General features: G+C 40.0%; 1 protein-coding gene and 1 long non-coding RNA gene across 3 annotated transcripts; one reads left to right on the top strand and one right to left on the bottom strand.

The window, feature by feature from the left end:
* Positions 1 to 4,866: 4,866 nt before the first annotated feature.
* On the top strand, positions 4,867 to 20,991 carry tec (tec protein tyrosine kinase). 2 transcript variants are annotated; one of them, XM_084712773.1, is made up of 17 exons: positions 4,867 to 5,068; positions 6,155 to 6,259; positions 7,283 to 7,364; positions 9,853 to 9,981; positions 11,436 to 11,476; positions 11,595 to 11,812; positions 12,667 to 12,732; positions 13,183 to 13,237; positions 13,768 to 13,850; positions 14,746 to 14,879; positions 15,907 to 15,981; positions 16,083 to 16,254; positions 17,329 to 17,545; positions 18,222 to 18,286; positions 18,411 to 18,529; positions 18,867 to 19,024; positions 19,833 to 20,991. In XM_084712773.1, exons 1-17 carry the CDS (start codon positions 4,931 to 4,933, stop codon positions 19,914 to 19,916), a joined length of 1,941 nt encoding a protein of 646 aa, XP_084568899.1. In that variant the 5' UTR covers positions 4,867 to 4,930; the 3' UTR covers positions 19,917 to 20,991. The 2 variants fall into 2 exon arrangements, with proteins under 2 accessions (XP_084568899.1, XP_084568898.1); XM_084712772.1 differs by having other exon boundaries at positions 11,592 to 11,812.
* On the bottom strand, positions 16,136 to 17,424 carry LOC146305336 (uncharacterized). The gene is made up of 3 exons (XR_014769139.1): positions 17,300 to 17,424; positions 16,426 to 16,494; positions 16,136 to 16,272 (listed from the first exon to the last, which is right to left on the bottom strand). It is a non-coding gene; the product is annotated as an uncharacterized LOC146305336 (long non-coding RNA).
* Positions 20,992 to 21,317: the final 326 nt, after the last annotated feature.

The following is a 21,317-nucleotide window of genomic DNA, read 5'->3' as shown; positions in this document are numbered from 1 at the left end:
TGTAAACAACCCTTTATGTTGGGTTCTAGGTAGAACTCTCTGAAAGGACTACAAGTGGAACTTCTGTGAAAGGTTCTTCCAACAAGCGGGAGAACCCTTTGTGGTTCTAGTGAGCACCTTTATTTCTAAGAGTGCACTCTGAGTAGCCTCAGTGGTTGTTAGACTGAACTTCAGTCTGATTCCTCTTTATGAAGAGTTTGATCATATTATTGTTAAAAATGCATCTTTTTTATGACTGTTGATGATATTTTGTAATTTATTGAGGGATAAAAATAAATATCCAAACGTCTCTCTGTAAAAATCTTATCTTACATCGTGTGAACCTCCTGATGACGACTCGTTTGTCTCTCATGTATCTGCAGGTTTTATACTTTACGTTTAAAGACGAACCACAGTGACTGTTAATACTTTGATATGTTTCCTGTGAAGACGGTCTGTGGTGAAGCTGCTCGCCTTCAGTGATCAGAGACCGTGAGGTCGGTTTGACTCACGTCACCATCATCATCATCGTCATTGTCCAGACTCTGTCCACACGTTCTTTAGAACGGCGTAGAAAATTAAGATATTTGTCTTAAAATGGAGGGAGTAAAGTACAGTACAACCAAACTCCATTGAAAAAAAATGGTAATTTTGCCTCACACCACACAGGAGTTGCTGGTCTACCGCCGCCTCAGTCTGTTAGTTTGTTTGTGTTATTTTGTGACATCAGTGAATCAGATTGAACCTTTTAAAACACTAAAGTCACACAAAAAGACAAATTAACCAGTCGAGGCAGTGGCAGACCAACAACTTATGTGTTCTGCGACGTAAAATCACTGATTTTGTCAGTGGAGTCTGGTGGTATTCTGAACATGGTCTACATTTAAACTGATACTGTAACCACTGAGTTTTGAAATGACCCTTCAGAGGTTTGGACAGTAGTTTCAGGAAGTCTGAGAAGTGTTTTATCACTGATGAAACTCCTTGTCTCAGCCATTTTGACTGGTTCTTTCTTCCGTTAAGTGTGTGGACTCAGCTGTTTAGTAAATCTCAGATGTTAGAGCGTCTGTGAACGCATCAAGAGTTTTCAAATCAGTCATTTCAGCTCACTAATGTTACTTTTACCACCAATACCACCACAGCTGCTTCTAATAATAACCAGTGGTGCCATAAATGTGATGAACTGAGTCCTCACAGGAAGTTTCAAGCCCCTGCATGCAGATTTTCTAAGAATAGAACTGAAACCAGCTGCTAACTGGCATTAAAGAAGTGATGTTGACAGCATGTGATAAATGTTAGAAAGCGGCTGTCGACGGTGTTTAGTTCAGTCTGTACATTTTGGGCAGTTTCATCACAGGTCAGCTGGTTTATGATTAAACTCACAGGTTTCATACAAAACTTTCAGTTTCACTGTAAATACCCACACGTGTTTGCACTTCTATACTTGTGAGGACCTTTGACATTTTTTTGCTTTTGTTTATTTTAAAATGATAAATATTGTATCATGGACTTTTTTTGATCACTGTATTAGTGTACATTTTTTGTTATCGTTACTTCCATACAAAATAATCCCTAACCTTAACCTGAACCTACTCCCAAATTTCCAAATATACAAAAAAAAAAGTCTTTACTTTCCAAAAATGTCCGCAACTTCCTCACTTTCTACCAGAGGTGGCAAAAGTCCAAACATTCTGATTCTTCTCATGTAGAAGTACAGATGCTTCAGTAATTATGTTGTTAGCATTTTTACCTCTTTCAGCCACAGGGGGTCATACTGACCCCACAGAAACTGCTGCTGTTATTGTTACTTTTTTTGCACAGATGCATGGAGATGCATTTTGGTTGCTTAGCAACTATCCTTGTCTCTGTCAAAAAAAAAACTTAACAAGAAGTCTCGTTTTCTGATTTTCCCTTCATTAAAATTCAAATAATTAATTAATTAGACTCAGTTAAAAGTAAGGTAGGGGAGACCAGGGACAGTTGTATCACTATTATTCAAATGTTGAAACAAAGTACCTTTACTTATTACAAATCACAGTGTTTCCAACTGTTTTTGGTTTTAGTTTCGTCCTCGTTTCCAGCCTTTTCCCACCGGCTGTCATTATTTTTTTGTGATGGGTTGTGATGTTAAAATGTTTTTAATTTTATAAAACACATTGATGGGTTTCTGGCTCTGAGTAATTCTAGACGAATCTAAAATTTGAATGGGATCACTGATGGTTATTATCCTACAGAAAAGCACTGCTACATGTGTTGGCTGCATGTTGATAAATACGTTAAAAACTTTTTTGGAAAATGTATATTCTGCTGTTTATAAAAGATAAATTAACTGAAAAAATGCATTCATCGCTTGATCTGTCATTTTTGTCCTCACCTCCAAAAATGTCCCCTAAAAAAATGTCCAAAATGTCATTACTTTCTAAAATTGTCCTCTATCTAAAAAAAACTGCCAAAAATGTACAAAAAAAAAAGTCCTTTTTCGGAAAAAAAATCCCCTCACTTTCTAAACCTGACCTGATTTTTTTTTTTTTTTAATCAAATTGGTCCTCACAAAAATAGAAAACCGCTCAAACATCTTGAATATTTTTCCACTCGACTTTCTGACTGATTTGAGTAGTCAAATGATCTCACACACCACTGACCTCTTTCTCTCTGACACACACGAACTTCCTCGTACACTGCACCGGGGTGTGTGTGTGTGTGTGTGTGTGTGTGTGTGTGTGTGTGTGTGTGTGTGTGTGTGTGTGTGTGTGTGTGTGTTTGTCCGCCTCCCTCCTTCTTCTTCATTTCCTCAATCCCGCTCCTCTCATCCACAGCGACCTGGAAACAAACGCGCAGCACAGAAGTAAAACCTGGACGATGTGGACTGAAGGTAAGAGGAAAATGTTTTTAACTCGTCATGTTTTCAGACATTAAACTTGTGCGAGTCTCATTCTGCGGCTGCGAGCTGAGAAAACCGCAGAGCAACAAGTTTGACTTGTCAGTGACAGAAAGAGCTGCATGTCTGCTGTCAGAAACTACTGTGAAAATGTTAGAACATCTTATATAAAGGACGAATTATTCAAGTAATATTACACAAATGTATCTTACAGTGACACAGCAGGAGAAATAAACAACAAAAAGTGGGTTTAAATATAATAAAAAACAGTGTATGGCTCTGTATTGTTGGGTGTATTTCGGTGGGTAAACACGTTATTTTCTAACGTTAATTATTCTGAAATTAAACTAATATAAATCACCTGTGAGCAGGTGCACAGAGCCGCGCGCGTGCCCCGCTCTCCTTCTGCTGCGTTCAAGTTCTGTCGGAAACGCGGACGAGACGTTAAAGGTATAGTTCTGATCATGGGAAGTGTGGCTGTGCGAGGTGCTTATCAGAGGTGGCCAAAGTTGACACATTCTTTACTCAAGTAGAAGTACAGGTACTGATTCAACTTGTTTCCTGCAGTGAAAGTGAAAAATACAGGCTCTGAAATTATCTGAAAGTATGAAAGAAAAAAAAGTCGTCCTCTTAAGGACATTTCTATGTTTCTGTGTAAAACTGAACCTCAACTTTTCTCCACTGTCGAGTCTCCTTCTTTGTCTGTTCCTTCTTGTTTCATCTTGTTATGTCTTTAGGTTGTTTTTGTTTTGTTACATCTTTTACGTTGTTCTCGTCTTATGTCTTTACATTATTTTTGTCTTATGTCTTTAAAGTTATTTTCATCTTGTTACGTCTTAATATTGTTTTCGTCTTGCTCTCATTCCCGCTGACAGGACTGATCTGCTTGTGGTCTGTCTTCTGTTTAGCTCAGTATTTGGACAGCCTCTTTACTGCAGGTGGACTTGAGCTAAAGCTATTTGTCAGCATAGAAAAAGTAAAAAAAAAAATAAAAATGCATGTCTGAGTTTCTGTAACCAGGGCAACAATGATGTTGAGTGATACTCAACTTGCCTGTCATTCTGATTTAAAACTTCTCTGCGTGTCTGTGTCTAAAGAACGTGTTCTGGATTTATTATTTCCCATGCCATTCCAAGTATGTGAACTCGTAGTGATATTCTTTAAAGCAGGGTGTGCAAGAAAATAAGGAACAAATTGTGTCCTGTATTGTTTCAGTAAGGGACGGTGCATTTTAGTTTTCTTGTATTAGCATGCTAACCAGCTAGCCTCAGCCCGTCCTGTCTCATCATACTATTTTGTGCCTCAAGAGGTGATAGTCTGATCCACCTGTAGTTTCAGCAGGGAGATGTAGTGGTGTTTCTAAGGGCATTTTCACACCTACTGAATCTTGATTTGGTTTTATTGGATGGTTCAGACTTTCAGACGGATTACAGGAAAGTGCAACAGGAAATCGCCAAAACAAAATGAGACAGGAGAAGACCAGATATTTACTTGAGATCCGGTCTGACGACTTCATAAAGAGTCGGCTGGAAAAAATGTGAGACTTTTAAGCTGTTTCACTTTGGTGCTGCTGGTAGGAGGGACATGATGATGATAATATGGAGAAACGATGTGAAACCAAAACTAACAGAACCAAGTGTAAACAGTGTCTCAAAAAATGAGCCTTTGTCAAGTGTTCTTTGTTCTGTGGAAGGGATCATGGTAGAACCATCTTGGTGGGTTTTTAAGGGAAAATCTTAAAACCAAGGAACATTTTTTAAAAAATCTAAAATATTAAAAGGTTCTTGGCAGAGCCCATTTCTCAGGTTCTTGATAAAACACTTGAACAGGTTCTTTGGGGGGTTTTTGAGGGAAATATCTGTAAACAATTTCAGTGAGAACCGAAACAATAAAGCTGTGAACCAGAAAACCAGAACAAAGTTCTGAAAGACGTTAAAAGACTTTGTGCAGGTGAGGGAAATGTTCTCGTGAAGGTAAAATGTGTCTAAAATCCATCTCTCCTCAGCTCAGCTCCAACCCGCCGCGTTCTGACGACATCCACCGATGGGCTGAGGGCCCGAGGGCGGGGCCAGGATGAGTGCTGAGCTGGTATTGGAGGAGACGCTCATCAAGCGTTCGCAGCAGAAGAAGAGGACGTCGCCTCTGAACTATAAGGAGAGACTGTTTGTCCTCACCAAGAGCAAGCTGACGTACTACGACGGAAAAGCTGAGGTCATTTTTATTATTTTAATTGTTTTTAATCATATTTCAGGTCAAGATTATTTATTATTTCTGCACAATTTACATTTTATAAAAGAGAAGAAGTTCCATACAGGTGTTTATATACATTATATTCATGTTTTCGTGTCAGCGCTGGAAAAAGGTCTGGATGAAATTAGATATAGGGGAAAATATTCTGGCTTGTTTATCCTTCTGTATTTAAACCAATCACAATCATCTTGGGTGGTGAACAGTCCTGGGATGCAGTGACCATTTTTACGGAGTAAGTTGCGAGCTCAGAGGTTGTTGTTAGGTATGAATGATAAACACACTGATAGCAGAAGGAGAATGCTGACCAAAATATTTGGCCGAAGGCAGGCCTTTTCCAACAGCCGACCTCCTGAGAGTCAGACTAAGTAAAGTTCAGGTGTGAGCTTGTCTTGAATACTACTTTACTGATCAGCCTAATTTTCTTTGTGAGCATTCGTGAGTGTCTGCTGAAGGACCTCCTGTGATTCACAACTTTCAAAAAACTTTGAAAAACCATTTTTTGTGGCTCCACGGCAGCAGCAGCTGTGGCCACTGGCATTATGTTCATCCCATCCGAACGATTTTGAATGCGATATCTCACGAACGCCTTGAGTGAATTTCTTCAAACTTGATACAAATGACCACTTGGACTGAAGGATGAATTGATTGAATTTTGGTGGTGAAAGGTCAAAGGTCAAGGTCACTGTAACCTCATGTCGGTCCCATTCTTGTAAACGCGATATTTCAGGAACACTTGGTACAAACGTCCACTCAGACTCAAAGATGAACTGATTAGATTTTGGCGGTCAGAGGTTACCATGAGCTCACTAAACATATTTTTGTCCATAACTCAAGATTTCATGTCCTAATTATGACAAACACAAATATCTAAGAGGATAAAATGATGAGGTGATGCCATTTTATTTGGTACATCTGAACCAAAACTGCAGAGTTAAATATTATAAATCAGCACAAAGTCAAACGTCTCAGTGTGTAGTTGGTACCAGATTTACAAAAACAGCAAAAAGAAATAAAAAGCTGCTGTTGACTTGTTGTTTCCATCAACAGAAGAAGTTCAGGAGAGGCTCGATCGAGCTGAGCCGCATCAAATGTGCGGAGATCGTCAAGAACGGAGGAGGAATCATCCCCTGCCAGAACAAATACCCCTTTCAGGTACAAACGTACTGAAGTCAACCACAGGTTCTCTTGCATACAAAGCTGCTCTGTGTGTTACTTTAAAAGATAATTATTTTTTTCTGTAGTTGTGGCCTTTATTTTTTATCAGTAATAATCATTAAAAAAAAGTCAGACAGGTCAAGAAACCCGAGCAATCACAGGTTGGCAACGAACCTCCGGCTTCGACGAACTAATTTGTAACAGGAAAAATGAAGGTGAATTTTAAATTTGAGCGTAGCTGTGTGGATTGAATCTGACATCTCAGGTGTACTCATTCTCAGTTTTAAAGTGGTTTTGATAATCTGGAGCAGGGGTGAAGGCAGACAACCTCAAGACAACAACATCCTCCTCCATGTCTCTACTCTTAAAGCTGCAGTAAGACATTCTGGAGAAACAAGAAAGATGTTTGATTGGTGTTGAGTAACAGTGAAGGAAGCTAAGCTATGTGCCACTGTGGACAGGGTCAAATCAATATCAGTTTAAATGTACGTTATATTCACAGTATTTTTAGTGCTTTACCTTTCTGTCAGACAGCTTTTTCTGGTGGGAAACCACTCTGTCTCACTCAACCAGACTCCATTGACAAAATCGGTAATTTTACGTCACAGAACACAGGAGTTGCCGGTCTACCGCTGCCTTGATCAGTTAGCTTGTTTGTGTGATTCGGTTAGTTCAGGTTCACCAAAGTCACACAATAACACAAACAAGCCAACAGATTGAGGCAACAGTAGAACAATAACTCCTGTTTTCTGCGAGGTAACATTACTGATTTTGCGTATGGAGTTTGGTTGAGTGTGGGTGAGCAACGTTTGGCTCACGTAACAGCTGTTTCACATCAGACAGGCCCGTCAGACGGCGAGGTAACACACTGACTACGGATACGAACCACACTTCAAATAATCTGAACTGTCCCTTTAAACACAAACGAGTTGATTAATAGTGACAGAACCAGAGTGAACGTATTAATTTAACATTTCATAGATGGATGGAAACTAAGTCACTCCTTCTGTTTGTGTCCAGGTGGTTTATGATGCCAACACTCTCTACATCTTCGCTCCGAGTCACGACAGCAGAAGTCTCTGGGTCCAGACCCTCAAAGAAGGTCAGTCTGTGTTCTACTGTGTTCTATTCTGCTCTGTTCTGGAGTACTTTTTTGTAAGACAAAAAAAAAATGTTTTTCGAATATTGCTGAAATCCTTTTAAGTGTTCTTTGTACCATGGAAGGTTTCTTGGCAGAACCCCCTGGGTGGGTATTTGGTGGGTTCTAGATGAAACCCTTCATAAATAAAAAGGTTTCCTCTCAAATCTCCTGAGTGTGTTCCAGATAGAACCCCCTGAGTGTGTTCTAGCTAATACCCTTTTAATCTATAAAGTTTGTCAGTTGAAACTCCTTGGTGGGTTCTTGAATATGAAAAGATTTGTGGTAGAACCCCCTGAATGTGTTTTTAGAGGAAACACAAGTTTTCAGTAGAACCTCCTGATTGTGCTCTGGGTAAAACCCTTGGCTGATAAAAAGGTTCTAAGTAGAACCTCCAGGGTGGGTTCATATAAGCACCTGTAGAAGGTTCTGGACAGAACCCGCAAACATGATTCTGGGTGGAACCACTACACCCTAGAAGGGTTCTCTGTAGAAACCCTCATAGGTTTCGGGATGAATCCTTTTACAGATGGTTCTAGGTATAACCCTTAATGTTGGGTTCCAGGTAGAACTGTCTAAGAGGGTTCCAGGTGGGACCTTTATAAAAGGTTCTACTTGGAAACAAAAGGTGTTGTCTTATGGGGAAAAGTTGAAGAACCCCGTGTGGTTCTAGTTGGGACTTATTTCAGAATGCAAGAGTGTGTACACTAGTCTACTCTATTCTACGTGTAGGTTCCTGGTAGAACCCTGTGATTGTGTTCTAGATGAAACATTAAGAATATAGAAAGATTCATCATAGAACCTCCTGAGTGTGTTCTATTCATTTAGCTCTTTTTTCCTGAGTGTATTCTGCTCAGTTCTGTTCTGTTCTGTTCTGTTCTGTTGAGGAGAACGTCAGCGGTTCTCGTACCTGTGTAAATGCATCACCTCTCACTCCCTCAGGCTGCACAGAGAGTCTTCACACTTTGAACCACACGACTGAAACTGGGTTTCACACGTTGGGGTCAAAGTTCCCAGCAGCCCCCGCTGTTTCCGCTGCTGCTGCTGCTGCTGCTGCTGCTGGCACTTTGTGTTTGTGATGTTCCACCTGAGATGCGGTGGTCCGACATGTAGAACGCAGTCAGACGTTACTGTTTGGCTGTGTTCTAACCTCTGGTGAGAAAATGACGGCTGCGTCTCGGTTCCACCTGTCGGGGACGATGACGATGTCTCTTTACAGCTCAGGAGCTTCAGCTGAAGTAAAGACACAGACTGAGATTAAAAGTGCGTGCTGGTGTTTTTAAAACAGGAAGGAAGTCATTGTTTGGCCAGTGGCTGACACACATTTAGAGCTGCAACTATTAATTATTAATCGACTATTAAATCAATCATGAACTATTTAGATAATCAGCTGATAGTTTTTAAATAAAATTCTCTGATTCCAGTTTCTTAAATGTGAATATTTTCTGGTTTCTTTACTCCTCTGACAGAAAACTGAATATCTTTGACTTGTGGGTTGAGGACGTCATCCTGGACTTTGTAAAACTCTGAACAACGTTTCTCACTATTTTCTGGATCAAACAACTGATTGATTGATTGATTGATCGATCGAGAAAACAACTGACAGATTCATCAGTAATGAAAATAATCATCAGTTGCAGCCCTGCACACAATTAATGTTCTTTAACGGTCCGTCGTCTGAGGTTTACAGGGATTTATTGTCAGAATATGCAAGAAATGTTTTCATTAGTGCGCTCTTAGAAATAAAGGTGCTAATTAGAACCATAAAGGGTTCTTCAGCTTGTCCTCAGAAGAGAACCCTTTTTGGTTCATGGTAGAAACTTTTATAAAGGTTGTTCTTGGAACTCTTTTAGAGAGTTCTACATAGAACCCAACGTAAAAGATTATACTTGGAACCATCTGTGAATGGTTTCACCCATGAGAGGTTCTACAGAGAACCCTTTTATTGTGCAATGGATTCACCCAGCACAATCTCTGGGGTTTCTATCCGTAACTGTTTCCACATTCTAAGGGTGCAAACAAGAACCCACCCACAGGGTTCTACGAAGAAACTTTTGTATATTTTTGTATATAAAACCCACCCAGCAGGTTCTACTGAGAACCTTCTATATTCTATGTGTTTTATCTAGAACACACCCAGTGGGTTCTACTGAGAACCTTTTAATATTACAAGCGTTTTATTGAGAACCCACCCAGGGGGGCTGCACAGCTAACTAGCTAACGGCAGCTGCAGTTGGCAGCAGTTAGCGGTTACCATGGTGATATGCTGCCCACTGTTTGATTGGAGTATGAATTCGACAGGTGGCTAAAATCTTGCGGTTCTTACGTACTGCTCCTTTAAGTATTTAAATATTGTAGTAATGATTTTTGTGTTCAACATAAAAATATTTCAGAGGAAAATCCATGAAATGATAATACCAGACCACAGACTCCTGTCCATTTCTGTCTGCAGAGATCAAAGACAACCACGTGGTCTTGGCGAAGTTTCACCCTCAGTTCTGGCAGGAGGGGGCGTGGCTCTGCTGTCGCCAGGTGGATAAACAGGCTCCGGGCTGTGAGGAGTACAACCTGTTTGGAGACAGTAAGAACCACACTCACACACAACCTAAACAGCTGAATGTATGTATCAGTGTATATTATTACAGTGATCAGTTTAAAGAAAGAGAGTAATAATACTGCACTGTAAAAATACCGTACTATTAAAATACCACCTAATTTGTTTATGTTAACGTTCAATACGACATCGCCTCTGAAACTCTTTTTAGCATTTTTTTTAGCAAAAGGTTTTGGTTCTTGAGCTTCAAACAGACAATACAGAAAAAAAACAATACGTTTTATCCACCACCTATATTCATAATTATTTTGTGCGTTAAATGTAAACTCTTAATATTATAGTGCAGTATAGAGTTTATAGTAAATAACCAGTTGTTCAGCAGACATTATGATTCAGTACAAAAATTAAAAAATAAAAGGGAAAAAGTATAAAAGTACCCCCAGTGCCAGAGGAGGGAAGTATCTAAGTACAAATACTTTGTTACTGTTCTTAAGAAGATATTTCAGCTATCTGTACTTTACTTGAGTATTTATTTTTCTGTCAACTTTTTACTTTTACTCTTTACAGTTTCACTACAGTCTTGTTACTTTAGTTTTATGCATTTGAGGGAATCATTGATTATTTTTATTTTGTATCGCTGTGCGCCGCCGTCACAACATCAAGACTGAGTTCAACCTGAGTGGACGAGACAATAACACGTAGAAAAGACGATTCTCTGGTGCATCCATCAGTACATGTCGCACACGACGGATGTAACAAGACGAAAAAGACGTAACAAGACAAAAATAGCTAGACAGAAGACAAAAAATGACGAGATGATACCCGGCAGGCAGGACAGGATTTGTCTCAGGAAACAGGAAACAGGACAGGAGAAAATTGATTTAGGTTCTGCTAAATACTCAGTTTACTCAACTGTTATTGGAGCACAGACAGAACAGGGGCGGGACCTCATTAGTCAAATAGTTCGATTAGACTAAAGTACAGAATACTACTTATTATTAATATACAGTGTTTGATATTGGACTATTTGATTACACAGTGTATTATAGACTTATTATAGGACTGAAGTTGGGAAAAAAATAACCCAAAATACACATCCTGGCCAAAATAAATGCATTAACACAGCCAGAATGTTTGAAAACATCTAAATCTGAAAGGACAAAAATGTCTGTGTGTGTGACTGAGGGTTAAAAATATTAATATTTTACATAATGTTCTGTAGTTACAACCTGAAACACTTGATTCACCAACTGTGAAGAAAAAAACAGGAACTCACTTTGGTAAAATTGTAACTGTTGGCTGATTCATTCAGACGGACGTAGCTGCAGAAGCATGATAAGGCTCACGTCTTGATCATCAGTATTAGGTAAAAATGATTTTTTGGGCAGCAGAGAGAGGTCAAAGGTCAGACATGGAAGATAAAGATACAGAAGGAGTTCAAAGTTTCTGCCTGGCTTATTGTTTCTGTTCCTCTTTTCTAGTTTCCAGAAAACCTTTACCCCCAATTCCTGGAGAGGAGAGGGTAACCACACACACACACACACACACACACACACACACACACACAGATGAATGAGTAATACCTTGACTGCAGTCAAAACAAAACAAGCATTTTGTTGTTCTTCCTCCTTGTCAAGCAGCGGCGGCCCCCTCCTCCCCTCCCTTCTGTCCCTGACGACGAGGATGATGACGATGAGGATGATGATGACGATGAGGAGGAGGAGGAGGAGGTGGTGGTGGTGGCGTTGTACGACTTCCCGGGCACCGAGCTGCACGACCTGAGTCTGGTCAAAGGAGGCGAGTACGTCATCCTGGAAAAGTGTGACGCCAACTGGTTCAAGGCGCGCAACCAGTATGGGTGAGTATGTAAATCATGATGTGTGTTAAAGGAGCAGTTTGTGAAGTACGGCCAGGATTTAGATTTAAAACATCCAAAAAAGTGGGCGGCTAACAACATGCAACATGGAAAAACAGATAAATAACTGCAGGAGACATCGGGTGCTGGATTATTCATGGATAAATTTGACCACATTCCCGAAAAAGACACTACAATTTAAAGCTGGAATCCAAAGCGTCTGGGAGGGATACGATCCCACCGGAGTCAGCGTTGTGACATTACAATGCTAGTGTTAGCATTAGCCTAACATCAGCCTTTCCTGCTCATTTTACTTTGGGGCTAATTCTGTCACTTTTATAGCATTTGGGAAATAACAGACATGAGTTTTCTTGGTCTGTTGTCTGTTGACTCTTCACGTCAGTCATGGGGTTAGGGTCAGTCATGGTAAAAGAAACAAAAACCACACTACCTAGCAAAGATATCTACTGAAGTTAGCATGCTAACCAGCTAACCTCGGCCCTTTTCTCTAGTAACACCACTTTGTGCCTCAAGAGGCAGTGGTCCGATCCCCCAGTTGTTTCAGCTGGGAGATGTATGAACGTGGAAAAGTTTCTGCACCGTACAGATGGGCGATATTTTAAAATTTTCTGACTATAAAACGGGCACTTTACTTCTTCCTGTGTTTTCCTGGAGGTTATAACAAGTACACAAGTAAACAACTTGGCAAAACACATGACATGGGTCATTTTCAGACATTTTAATGCAGAAATGTTACTTTTATTTTAACTTTAATAACACATGATAATATGATGTGAATAATCCAGGTCCTGTTTCCTGTGTTCTCACCTGCCTCCTCCTGTGTTTGTGTTTCACAGCGAGGAAGGCTACATCCCGAGTAACTATGTCACCGAGAAGAAATCCGGAAACCTGGTGCAGTTTGTGTGAGTTCGTTAATCATTTCACAGTAGATCAACAGCAGTTAACTGTCATGATGAAGTTACAGTAGCGGTGGACATCGACTGAAGGTCGTACACGACCAGGCCGAATCCACAATTTATCAAGTCACACTTTCTGCAGACTTTTCTGGATAAAAAGTTCATTTCTCAACGAGTATTTAATAAGGTAATAAACTAAAGTGAGAAGTAGGTTTATTTTTTCATGTGATTCAATACAATCAAACGTCTTACTTCAACCAATGGGATCGCTCCCTGCTGGCCGTTAGAAACAATACAGATTTAAGACACTTGTGCATTTTGTTCATTTTGGATTCAGCCAGTTTATAACTTTGCACAACCAGATCTCCTTCTTATAAAGATTGTGGAGGCCTGGTGAAATCGTCTAAAGAAAAAAAAAACTTGTTATAAAGACATTTATTTCTTTGTTTGTTCTAGTTGGTACAGTAAACAAGTCAACAGGAACAAAGCAGAGGAGCTGCTGAGGAAGGAGGTGAGCCTTCGTCGACAGAAACGCTGAATCTCTCTTTACTGTCTTTCCTTCCTCTTTATGTTATTACTTCTTCACTGTTTTCTCTCTTTATTTTCCCACATTTCTGTCTTATTTTCAGGGGAGATCTGGTCAAGATGGGACACACTTCAAAAGTTTTACAAAGTTATAAAATAGAACATGTAAAAAACAGACAAGGGGCAGTTTACAAACAGACGAGGGATGACGGATTAATAATACAAAATCCAGTTTAGAAATAACTAATTGCACTTTTCATTTTGAACTCTCTGAGGGAGAAAAAGTCACTCATCTTTAGTATAAGTTTAACTAACTCTGCTTGTCATTAAACACATTCTTCATTTACTTTTTTTTCCCACAAAACTATCCCAAAACAAACCTGCTGATAGAGACTTTTTTGTTTTCATGACATTAAAAAAATGGTGGTTTGTAATTTTATACCCTCCTCAATCAAGTATTAATTATGAATAATGATGTGTTTCTTTCTGTGTTTGTCTGTGTGTCTCCCCCTGCAGGACAAAGAAGGAGGCTTCATCGTCAGAGACTCGAGCACAGCAGGAGCCTACACCGTGTCTCTGTACACCAAGTCTACAGCAGGGTAAACACACTGTTCTCACCTCTCAGCTCAAACAAACAGCCACCTTCAAGTCAACAGAAATCATGTCTACTTCGCTTTACCGTCGACCAGTTTCACATCAATTGTTTGGGAGTTTGGGGTTTTGAAATATATTTTTCTGGCCTCCTCCGGCCGTTGAGAATATACTGACAACAGGTAGAAGCAGAATGATATGAGACGTCTGCACAGTATTAACTGAACGATAACGCAGCTTTGGTCCTGATCATTTTCTCGCCCGGCGTCCACACTGTGCAGTTAATCAAAAACAACACCAATAATCACCTTTTCTGTGTGTTATTGTTCCATCCATATAAAGTGAAGTCAGTCTTGATGTTGGGAAAGTGGTGCACAATGATACAAAATAAAAGTAATAAATATTTACCTTCAAATGCACAAAACTAAAGTAATGAGACCGTTTTGAAAATGTAATGAAATATTGTGTGAGTACAAAAAAAGTTGTAATAAATACTCAAGTAAAGTACAGATACCTGAAAAATCTACTTAAGTACAGTAACAAAGTATTTATACTTAGTTACTTTCCACCTCTGCTAAATCTGCCATTTAAATAGCCGTGCATTAGAAAATAAACACAACCCCTTTGTGTGTTGCACCTCACTTTGCAACCAACACCCACAACCTAAATGTACTTCTGCCATGCGCTGTGTGCTTTATCTGGCACACCCTGTGAAGGATTACACAATTCAACCAAGTTCCTCAAAAAAGCATCTTCCTGTCACAGAAACTGAACTGAATTTGAATTAACTTAAATTAAGCTGCAGACTCCATGTTAGATTTTATGAGAGTGATACTCAGCAGAGCGCAGCAGCAAAGAAGAATCGACTGGAGTTAAACTGTTACTGTTGTTGTGTGTCTGCAGGGACGGAGGTCCAGCTATTAAACATTACCACATCAAGGAGACACAAGGCTCGCCGAAACAGTTTTACCTGGCAGAGAAACTCCTGTTCAGCTCCATCCCCGACCTGATCGAGTACCACAAACACAACGCAGCAGGTAAACAGCACGTCATCCACCTGTCACTGGGTCTCAGACTGTGGTACCTGGACCACAGCTGGAACAAGAGCTCCCTCTACTGGTCTGTGGAGGAATCTCTGAAATATAAGCAGGGTCACATGTCAAGTCCCAAGTCAAGACTCACATGTTCCAAGTAAAATCCAGAATCAGGACCAACAAGTCAAGACTGACTGACACAAGTAAAGAGGTAAATCCCGAATCAAGACTGCAGTCAAGACTGACAAGTCCTGAGTTAAATGCCAAGTCAATACTGACAATTCTGAAGTCCCAAGTCAAGACAGGCAAGTTCTAAGTAAATCCCCAAGTCAAGACTGAGTTGTTCCAAGTCCTAAATTTTAAGTTTTGAGTCATAATGTAACTGTATGTTTCCAGCCTCATTGATTTACAAAGTCACTTTTTACTTAAAATTGTTTGTGCAACTTCAAGTAGTGAACGAAATCAGAAGTTGTTGCATCTCTGTAGTTTTTTCGACCTGCACTTTTTGCACACTGCAGTTTTACCTATTTTTTTTTTTATATACACAAGTCAAATTACCTTCTAATTTTTTCCAGCTGGAGCTCAGTAACATCAGTTGTTTCTGTCCTTCAACTTGACTGGATTCTGTCAGATTGGATCAAACAAAGTAGATCTGTAGGACTAAATGTTGACTTGCTGAATTAACAGCCTTAATCTCCATTGATTCTGGAAATGAACTGATTCACTGTTTAAATAAGACTTTTATCTTTGGTTTTGTTTCTTTCAAATCAAAAAGCTCAAGTCCAAGTGAAGTCATAACGAGTCATTAGTGTTACAAATCCAAGTCATGTGGTCTTTTTTGATTTTATCAAGTTTAATCTAAAGTCATCAAATTTGTGACTGGAGTCTGAATGGAGTCCAGGTCCTCTGGTGCCTAAAGCTTCTGAATGCTTCCTGCTTTGAATCAATACTCAGTGACAACTCATTGTTTTCATACATACTGTACATTTCTATGAAAATGTCTCTTTGTCTTTGTTTTCTGTATGTTCAGGTCTTGTTGCCAGGTTGAGGTATCCTGTAGGGAAACAGGACAAGTCTGCTCCGTCCACCGCTGGTTTCAGCTACGGTGAGTCCCAACAGTCGTATGCTTTTGAACAATGTTTGTCCATGAACGCACCTCTGCGTCCTCTCCTTACTGTCCTCCTCTCTGTGTTTCCCTCCACGCAGACAAGTGGGAGATCAACCCCAGTGAGCTGACCTTCATGAAGGAGCTCGGCAGCGGTCAGTTCGGTCTGGTGAGGCTCGGCAAGTGGAGGGCTCAGCACAAAGTGGCCATCAAGGCCATCAGAGAGGGAGCCATGTACGAGGAGGACTTCATCGAGGAGGCCAAGGTCATGATGTAAGGAGGGGGTGGGGCCTTAAACAAGACCAAGGAGATGAAAGAGGAGAAAATAATATAAGAAAGAACGAGTAGATTAAAAAAACCAAGGCTGAGATGAGTGAAAGAAACATATCTGACCAGAGATCAGTCTCTGCATTTACAGATAGTGACTCCATGTAAATTCTTTACCTTTGACCTCTGCTGCCATCTACTGGAGAAAAGTAAGAACTGCAGCAACAAAGCAGCAAATCTGATGGCCTGTAGGTGAAATATAACGTCACATTTTGACAAAGTAAAGCAGTGAACAAAGGGAAGATTAGTGCAGAGGTTACAACGAGAAGCTCATAACGCTATGGTTTAAAGACAAAACTTCTTTGGAGTTTGGATTTTTTCTTTATTTTTGCAAGAAAACAAGGCCTTTTATTCCAAACAGACTGCACAAAATTGATGATAGATGACAGATAACTGTCTTTTACAAGCTGTGCTTATGATTTCTAACTGGAAGAGCTTTATTACAGGATAGAAAAGTTGTGTTGTAAAGGTTTAACAGTGATATAGTAGTTAGTTAAACTCATTAAATGTTTGTAATGCTATTATAAAGAAGTATAAGAAACTCACAAGGCTTTTTATTAACATTCTTAAGCCATAAACTGTTAACAAGTTTCTTATAAGACTGCCTATAAATGTCTTATAATCTAACAATAAACATGTTCTTATGCTATTATTAACACTTACATAGTCTTATAACAGTCACGTACATAAATATCTTATAAGGGCCTAATTACCATTAAATAATGCTTATTACAGCCATCATAAACTAAATAAATAAAAAATACTTCATGACTACGTTCATAGCTACACTCACAAAACTCCATAAGGTGAAGTTTATAATCAAACACCAGGCCAGGAACTGTCCTACTTGGGGAGGTTTGGGGGGGATTGCATGTTTTTCTTTGGTTAAAATAGCAATATATCTGCCAAAAAAGGCTTTCTGGCAGAAAGTCCTGAAGGCTAACTTCTCCCATGTATGTAGACGGGGTTTTAGTGAAATTCCTCTACTCACCCAAACTGTACTTTGTGTGTTTTCTCCAGGAAACTGTCTCACCCGAAGCTGGTGCAGCTGTACGGCGTGTGCAGCCAGCAGAAGCCCATTTACATCGTCACAGAGTTCATGGAGCACGGCTGCCTGCTGAACTTCCTCAGGCAGCGGCGGGGCAGCTTCGGCCTGGGGTCCTTGCTGAGTATCTGCCTGGACGTTTGCGAGGGCATGGAGCACCTGGAGGCCAACGGCTTCATCCACAGAGATCTGGTAAACTGGACACGACCTTTCGTCAAAAAACAAACCCTGTGTGAAAATGTCATTAAGTTCCACTTGAAACGAAAAGAAAATACGTTTTAGCTGTTTTTTCATGTCTGTGTTCTATAGGTTATTATTATTATAGGATATTTGTATAGCCCAAAATCAAAAATCACAGTTTGCTCCCCCAAAACCCTTTTAACAGGGAAAAAAATGGAGGAAACCTCAGAGAGAGGCACAGGAGAGGAATCCCCCTCTAAGGATGGACAGACATACAATAGATGTTACATGTACAAAACAGAGCAACACAAAAAATACAATATTTAAGACACAGAGTATGTCATACATAGAATTGTACAAGAACGTGAGTCCATGTAGAGTTCAGGTGGAGTAGACTGGAGAGAAAAGTACAGACAGAACCCTGCAGTGGAGGGGAGAATATGTAAACTTAATTTATTCCTCTTTATCAGTCTCCAGAGAGAGACTTCACACAGCTCCTCTGTTCAGTTCAAACTAACTGAAGATACTCGAAGACACTTTGCATAGTGATAACGGTGAAATGAACAGTGGTTAATCTGATGGATAAGAACCCATGTGACTATTGTAGTTTGACACAGGAACCGCCAGAGGATCACCAGAGTCACTGTAGTAAAATTGTTGTATTTGTATTTGTATCTGTCCTCTGCAGGCTGCCAGAAACTGTCTGGTGAATGACTCTCTGGTGGTGAAGGTGTCAGACTTCGGCATGGCCAGGTACAAATTCAACCCCGACACTTTTACACTACAGACTCGTCTGCCCTCTTTTATCCAGAGTGACTTGAAACAAGTCAGCAGGAGGAAATGCTGCTCTTTGTAAATGCTGATGTGTATTTTGTAGATACGTGTTAGACGACCAGTACACCAGCTCATCAGGTGCCAAGTTTCCAGTGAAGTGGTCGCCTCCTGAAGTCTTTAACTTCTGCAAATACAGCAGCAAGTCGGACGTCTGGTCCTACGGTAGGAACGCTTTAACATCACTCAGAGACGGGAAGTAACTAAGTACAAATACTTTGAGTTTTCAGATGTTTAAAAACAAAAGATGAAAAAAGATAAAAAAGATTTAACAAGTAAGCTTTGCACAGAGAAATGTCCTTCAGAGGACGACTTTTTAGTTTTCTTTTAGTCTTTTTTTAAACAGGTATCCGTAGTTTTACTTTAGTACTGAATGTGTGGACTTGTTCCACGTCTGACATCAATAAAGACGTTTCTTTATTCTAATTTTTATCTTCTTTTCATTTTAACTACAAACTAAAACTCTGGACTCGTATTAAACTTCTTGTCTCTGCGTCTCCAGGTGTGTTGATGTGGGAGGTTTTCACTGAGGGTCGTATGCCATTTGAACAGAATCAGAACCACGAGGTGGTTACCTTGGTAACCAAGGGTCACCGCCTCTACAGGCCCAAAATGGCCACGCCCAGCATCTATGACATCATGCAGCTGTGTTGGGGCGAGGTGAGAACCGTGTGTCTCTTTCAGTGTACTTCCCAAACAGCCATTTTGCTGCTAACATCATTTTTAGTTTTATAAATCGATTATTTTAGTTAGTGTGCAGTTTTAAGCTGCATTTTGTCTGGATGAAGGAATCAATGGTACTGACAGACTTCTTCTGTACAAACAAAAGAGCACCGGCACAGAAAACACATTTCTACAACATCTGGCTCATTCATTGATTGAAACAAGCTGGAAAAACAACATTTATGCTTAAATGTTAAACTTGTTAACAAACACTTGCCTGTTTAAACATCCAGCAGGTACATGGAATTAATATTATTTTGGAGTCGTGATAAATGTTAGTCCAATATTAATTCACAGAATTAATAGGGGCCTTCACAGATGTGAAAGTTACCCATGATGCCATGGGCACTAACACACCCCCATACCATCAGTCTATCTGAGTGTTTGCGAGTCATTGCGTTCTGTTTTTACTCACGTTCTACACAATGTCCCAACTTTTCTGAACTTGGGGATTTGAGAATAATTTGTCTACAAACACAATAAAACACACAGGATTAAAAATATTGGTTGATGTTTCTGAGGCAGCTGTGTAGAAAAGTGTTTTCTGAACATCTTTGCTTTACAGTATAAAACTGATACACATTCCAACCCCTGGTGTTAACTGGAAGTTAAAAAAAACAAAAAATGGAGTTAAAGCACCATTAAGTTAATTAAATTCCAGCTCAGCTGCGGTTCTGCAGGTCACCACCAGGGGGCAGACTGAAATAATTCCATCTGAATTTACAACCTGTGTTTTCTGTTTCAGAAACCGGAGGGGCGTCCGTCGTTCTCTCAGCTCTGCGTGATGATCTCTGACGCTCTGGAGGCAGACACCCCGCCCCCACACTGATCAACTGACCAATCAGCTGCTTCCACCACTCACGCCATCTGTGGCGGCCATGTTGGCCCTCAGCTCCGTGGTCACCTGCCACTCTTCAGGGCGTCACGGCAGTTACAAGAGAACACGGTGTGATGGAACTGACCGACCAGGTGGAGAGGAGGGACCAATCGCATAAACTGTAGTCAACTCATCCACCAATCACGTTTGTTTATCCACCAATCACGTAACGAGTGACGCTCACAGCCCTGAACAGCTGTAAAAACTGAAGCTGCGCTCACGACACAAACTGCTGCTCGCTGTACGACTCGGACGTTGACGTGCTCCTCAGATGGTCCCGTTCTGGAAGTCGTTCCTTCTTTTAACTCGTAATCTGGAAACAAAATGGACGCTGTAGCGTGTAGTGAAGGGTTGTTGTTGTTCTTGTTGGTTGGCTGACACCAGCATCCAGCTGATGATTCACGTCGCTGATTCAAGTCTGCTGACACCAACGCCAGTTTATTCCTTAAAACGAGGATCCACATCCTGCGGCTCTTCAGCTCCTCTCCTGTGACTCTGACAAAAAAAAAGGAAATTAATGACTGTGATGTTTTTAAAAAACATTTTAGTTATCATTTATCATCATTGTAGGTCCATGAAAAAAAACTAAAAATATGAAGTCGAGTGCATCGGATTTTTGAGTTTTGGGTTCAAAGTTTTGAAAAAGTTTTACCAACTACTGATCTTTTATTGAGATAAGTTACTTTTCTTCTTTAGATAAACAAATCTGTGAGTTTTAGGACTCCACAAAAATTGTATTTAAAAAATTCAAGTGATTCAAATAAAGTTTATAAATCTCAAAGATTAAAGTTTATCTAAAGAAGAAAAGTTCATGATCTAAACTAAAGATTATAGGTTGGAAAAACTTTGTAAAGTTAATTTCAAAATGTAGATTTTGAGTTTGACTCAAAACTCAGATCTGTTGCAGTATGTTACCTTAAAATTTTGAGATGCCTCAACTATTTTTTACAGTGTAAAGTGATGCTTAGTTTTGCCAACTGTAAAAATATGTAGCCTGTACATCAAATTAAAATTCTGTCAACTACAACATGTGTTACAGCCTACATCTGTGGCTCGGTGCCTTTTTTTCTAAATTTTGATGGTGGCTCGTCTCCTTGAGTCTTCATAACCTCGCTGTGACCGCTAAATCTCTTTTTCGAATGTTAAAGTTGCAGAGCCCTGCTGTAACACCACAGCAACCTTCACCTGACTTGTCAGGGTTTAAGCTGATAAATAACTTCTAATTACAAATAATCTAATCACATCAGTTAACAGTTCCCGCCCCTTTTTCGGTGAAAACCACCGCACCGCCACAACAAACAAGATTTTTAGGTCAGGGCACCTCTGCAGCACTATACATTCAGCGGCCGCCTT

Source organism: Lutjanus erythropterus, chromosome 23 (genome assembly GCF_056507025.1).
Source record: "Lutjanus erythropterus isolate fLutEry1 chromosome 23, fLutEry1.hap2, whole genome shotgun sequence".
Taxonomy (NCBI): Eukaryota; Metazoa; Chordata; class Actinopteri; order Lutjaniformes; family Lutjanidae; genus Lutjanus; species Lutjanus erythropterus.
Note: the sequence above shows the minus strand (reverse complement) of the source record. Positions and strands in the feature narration are given on the sequence as shown.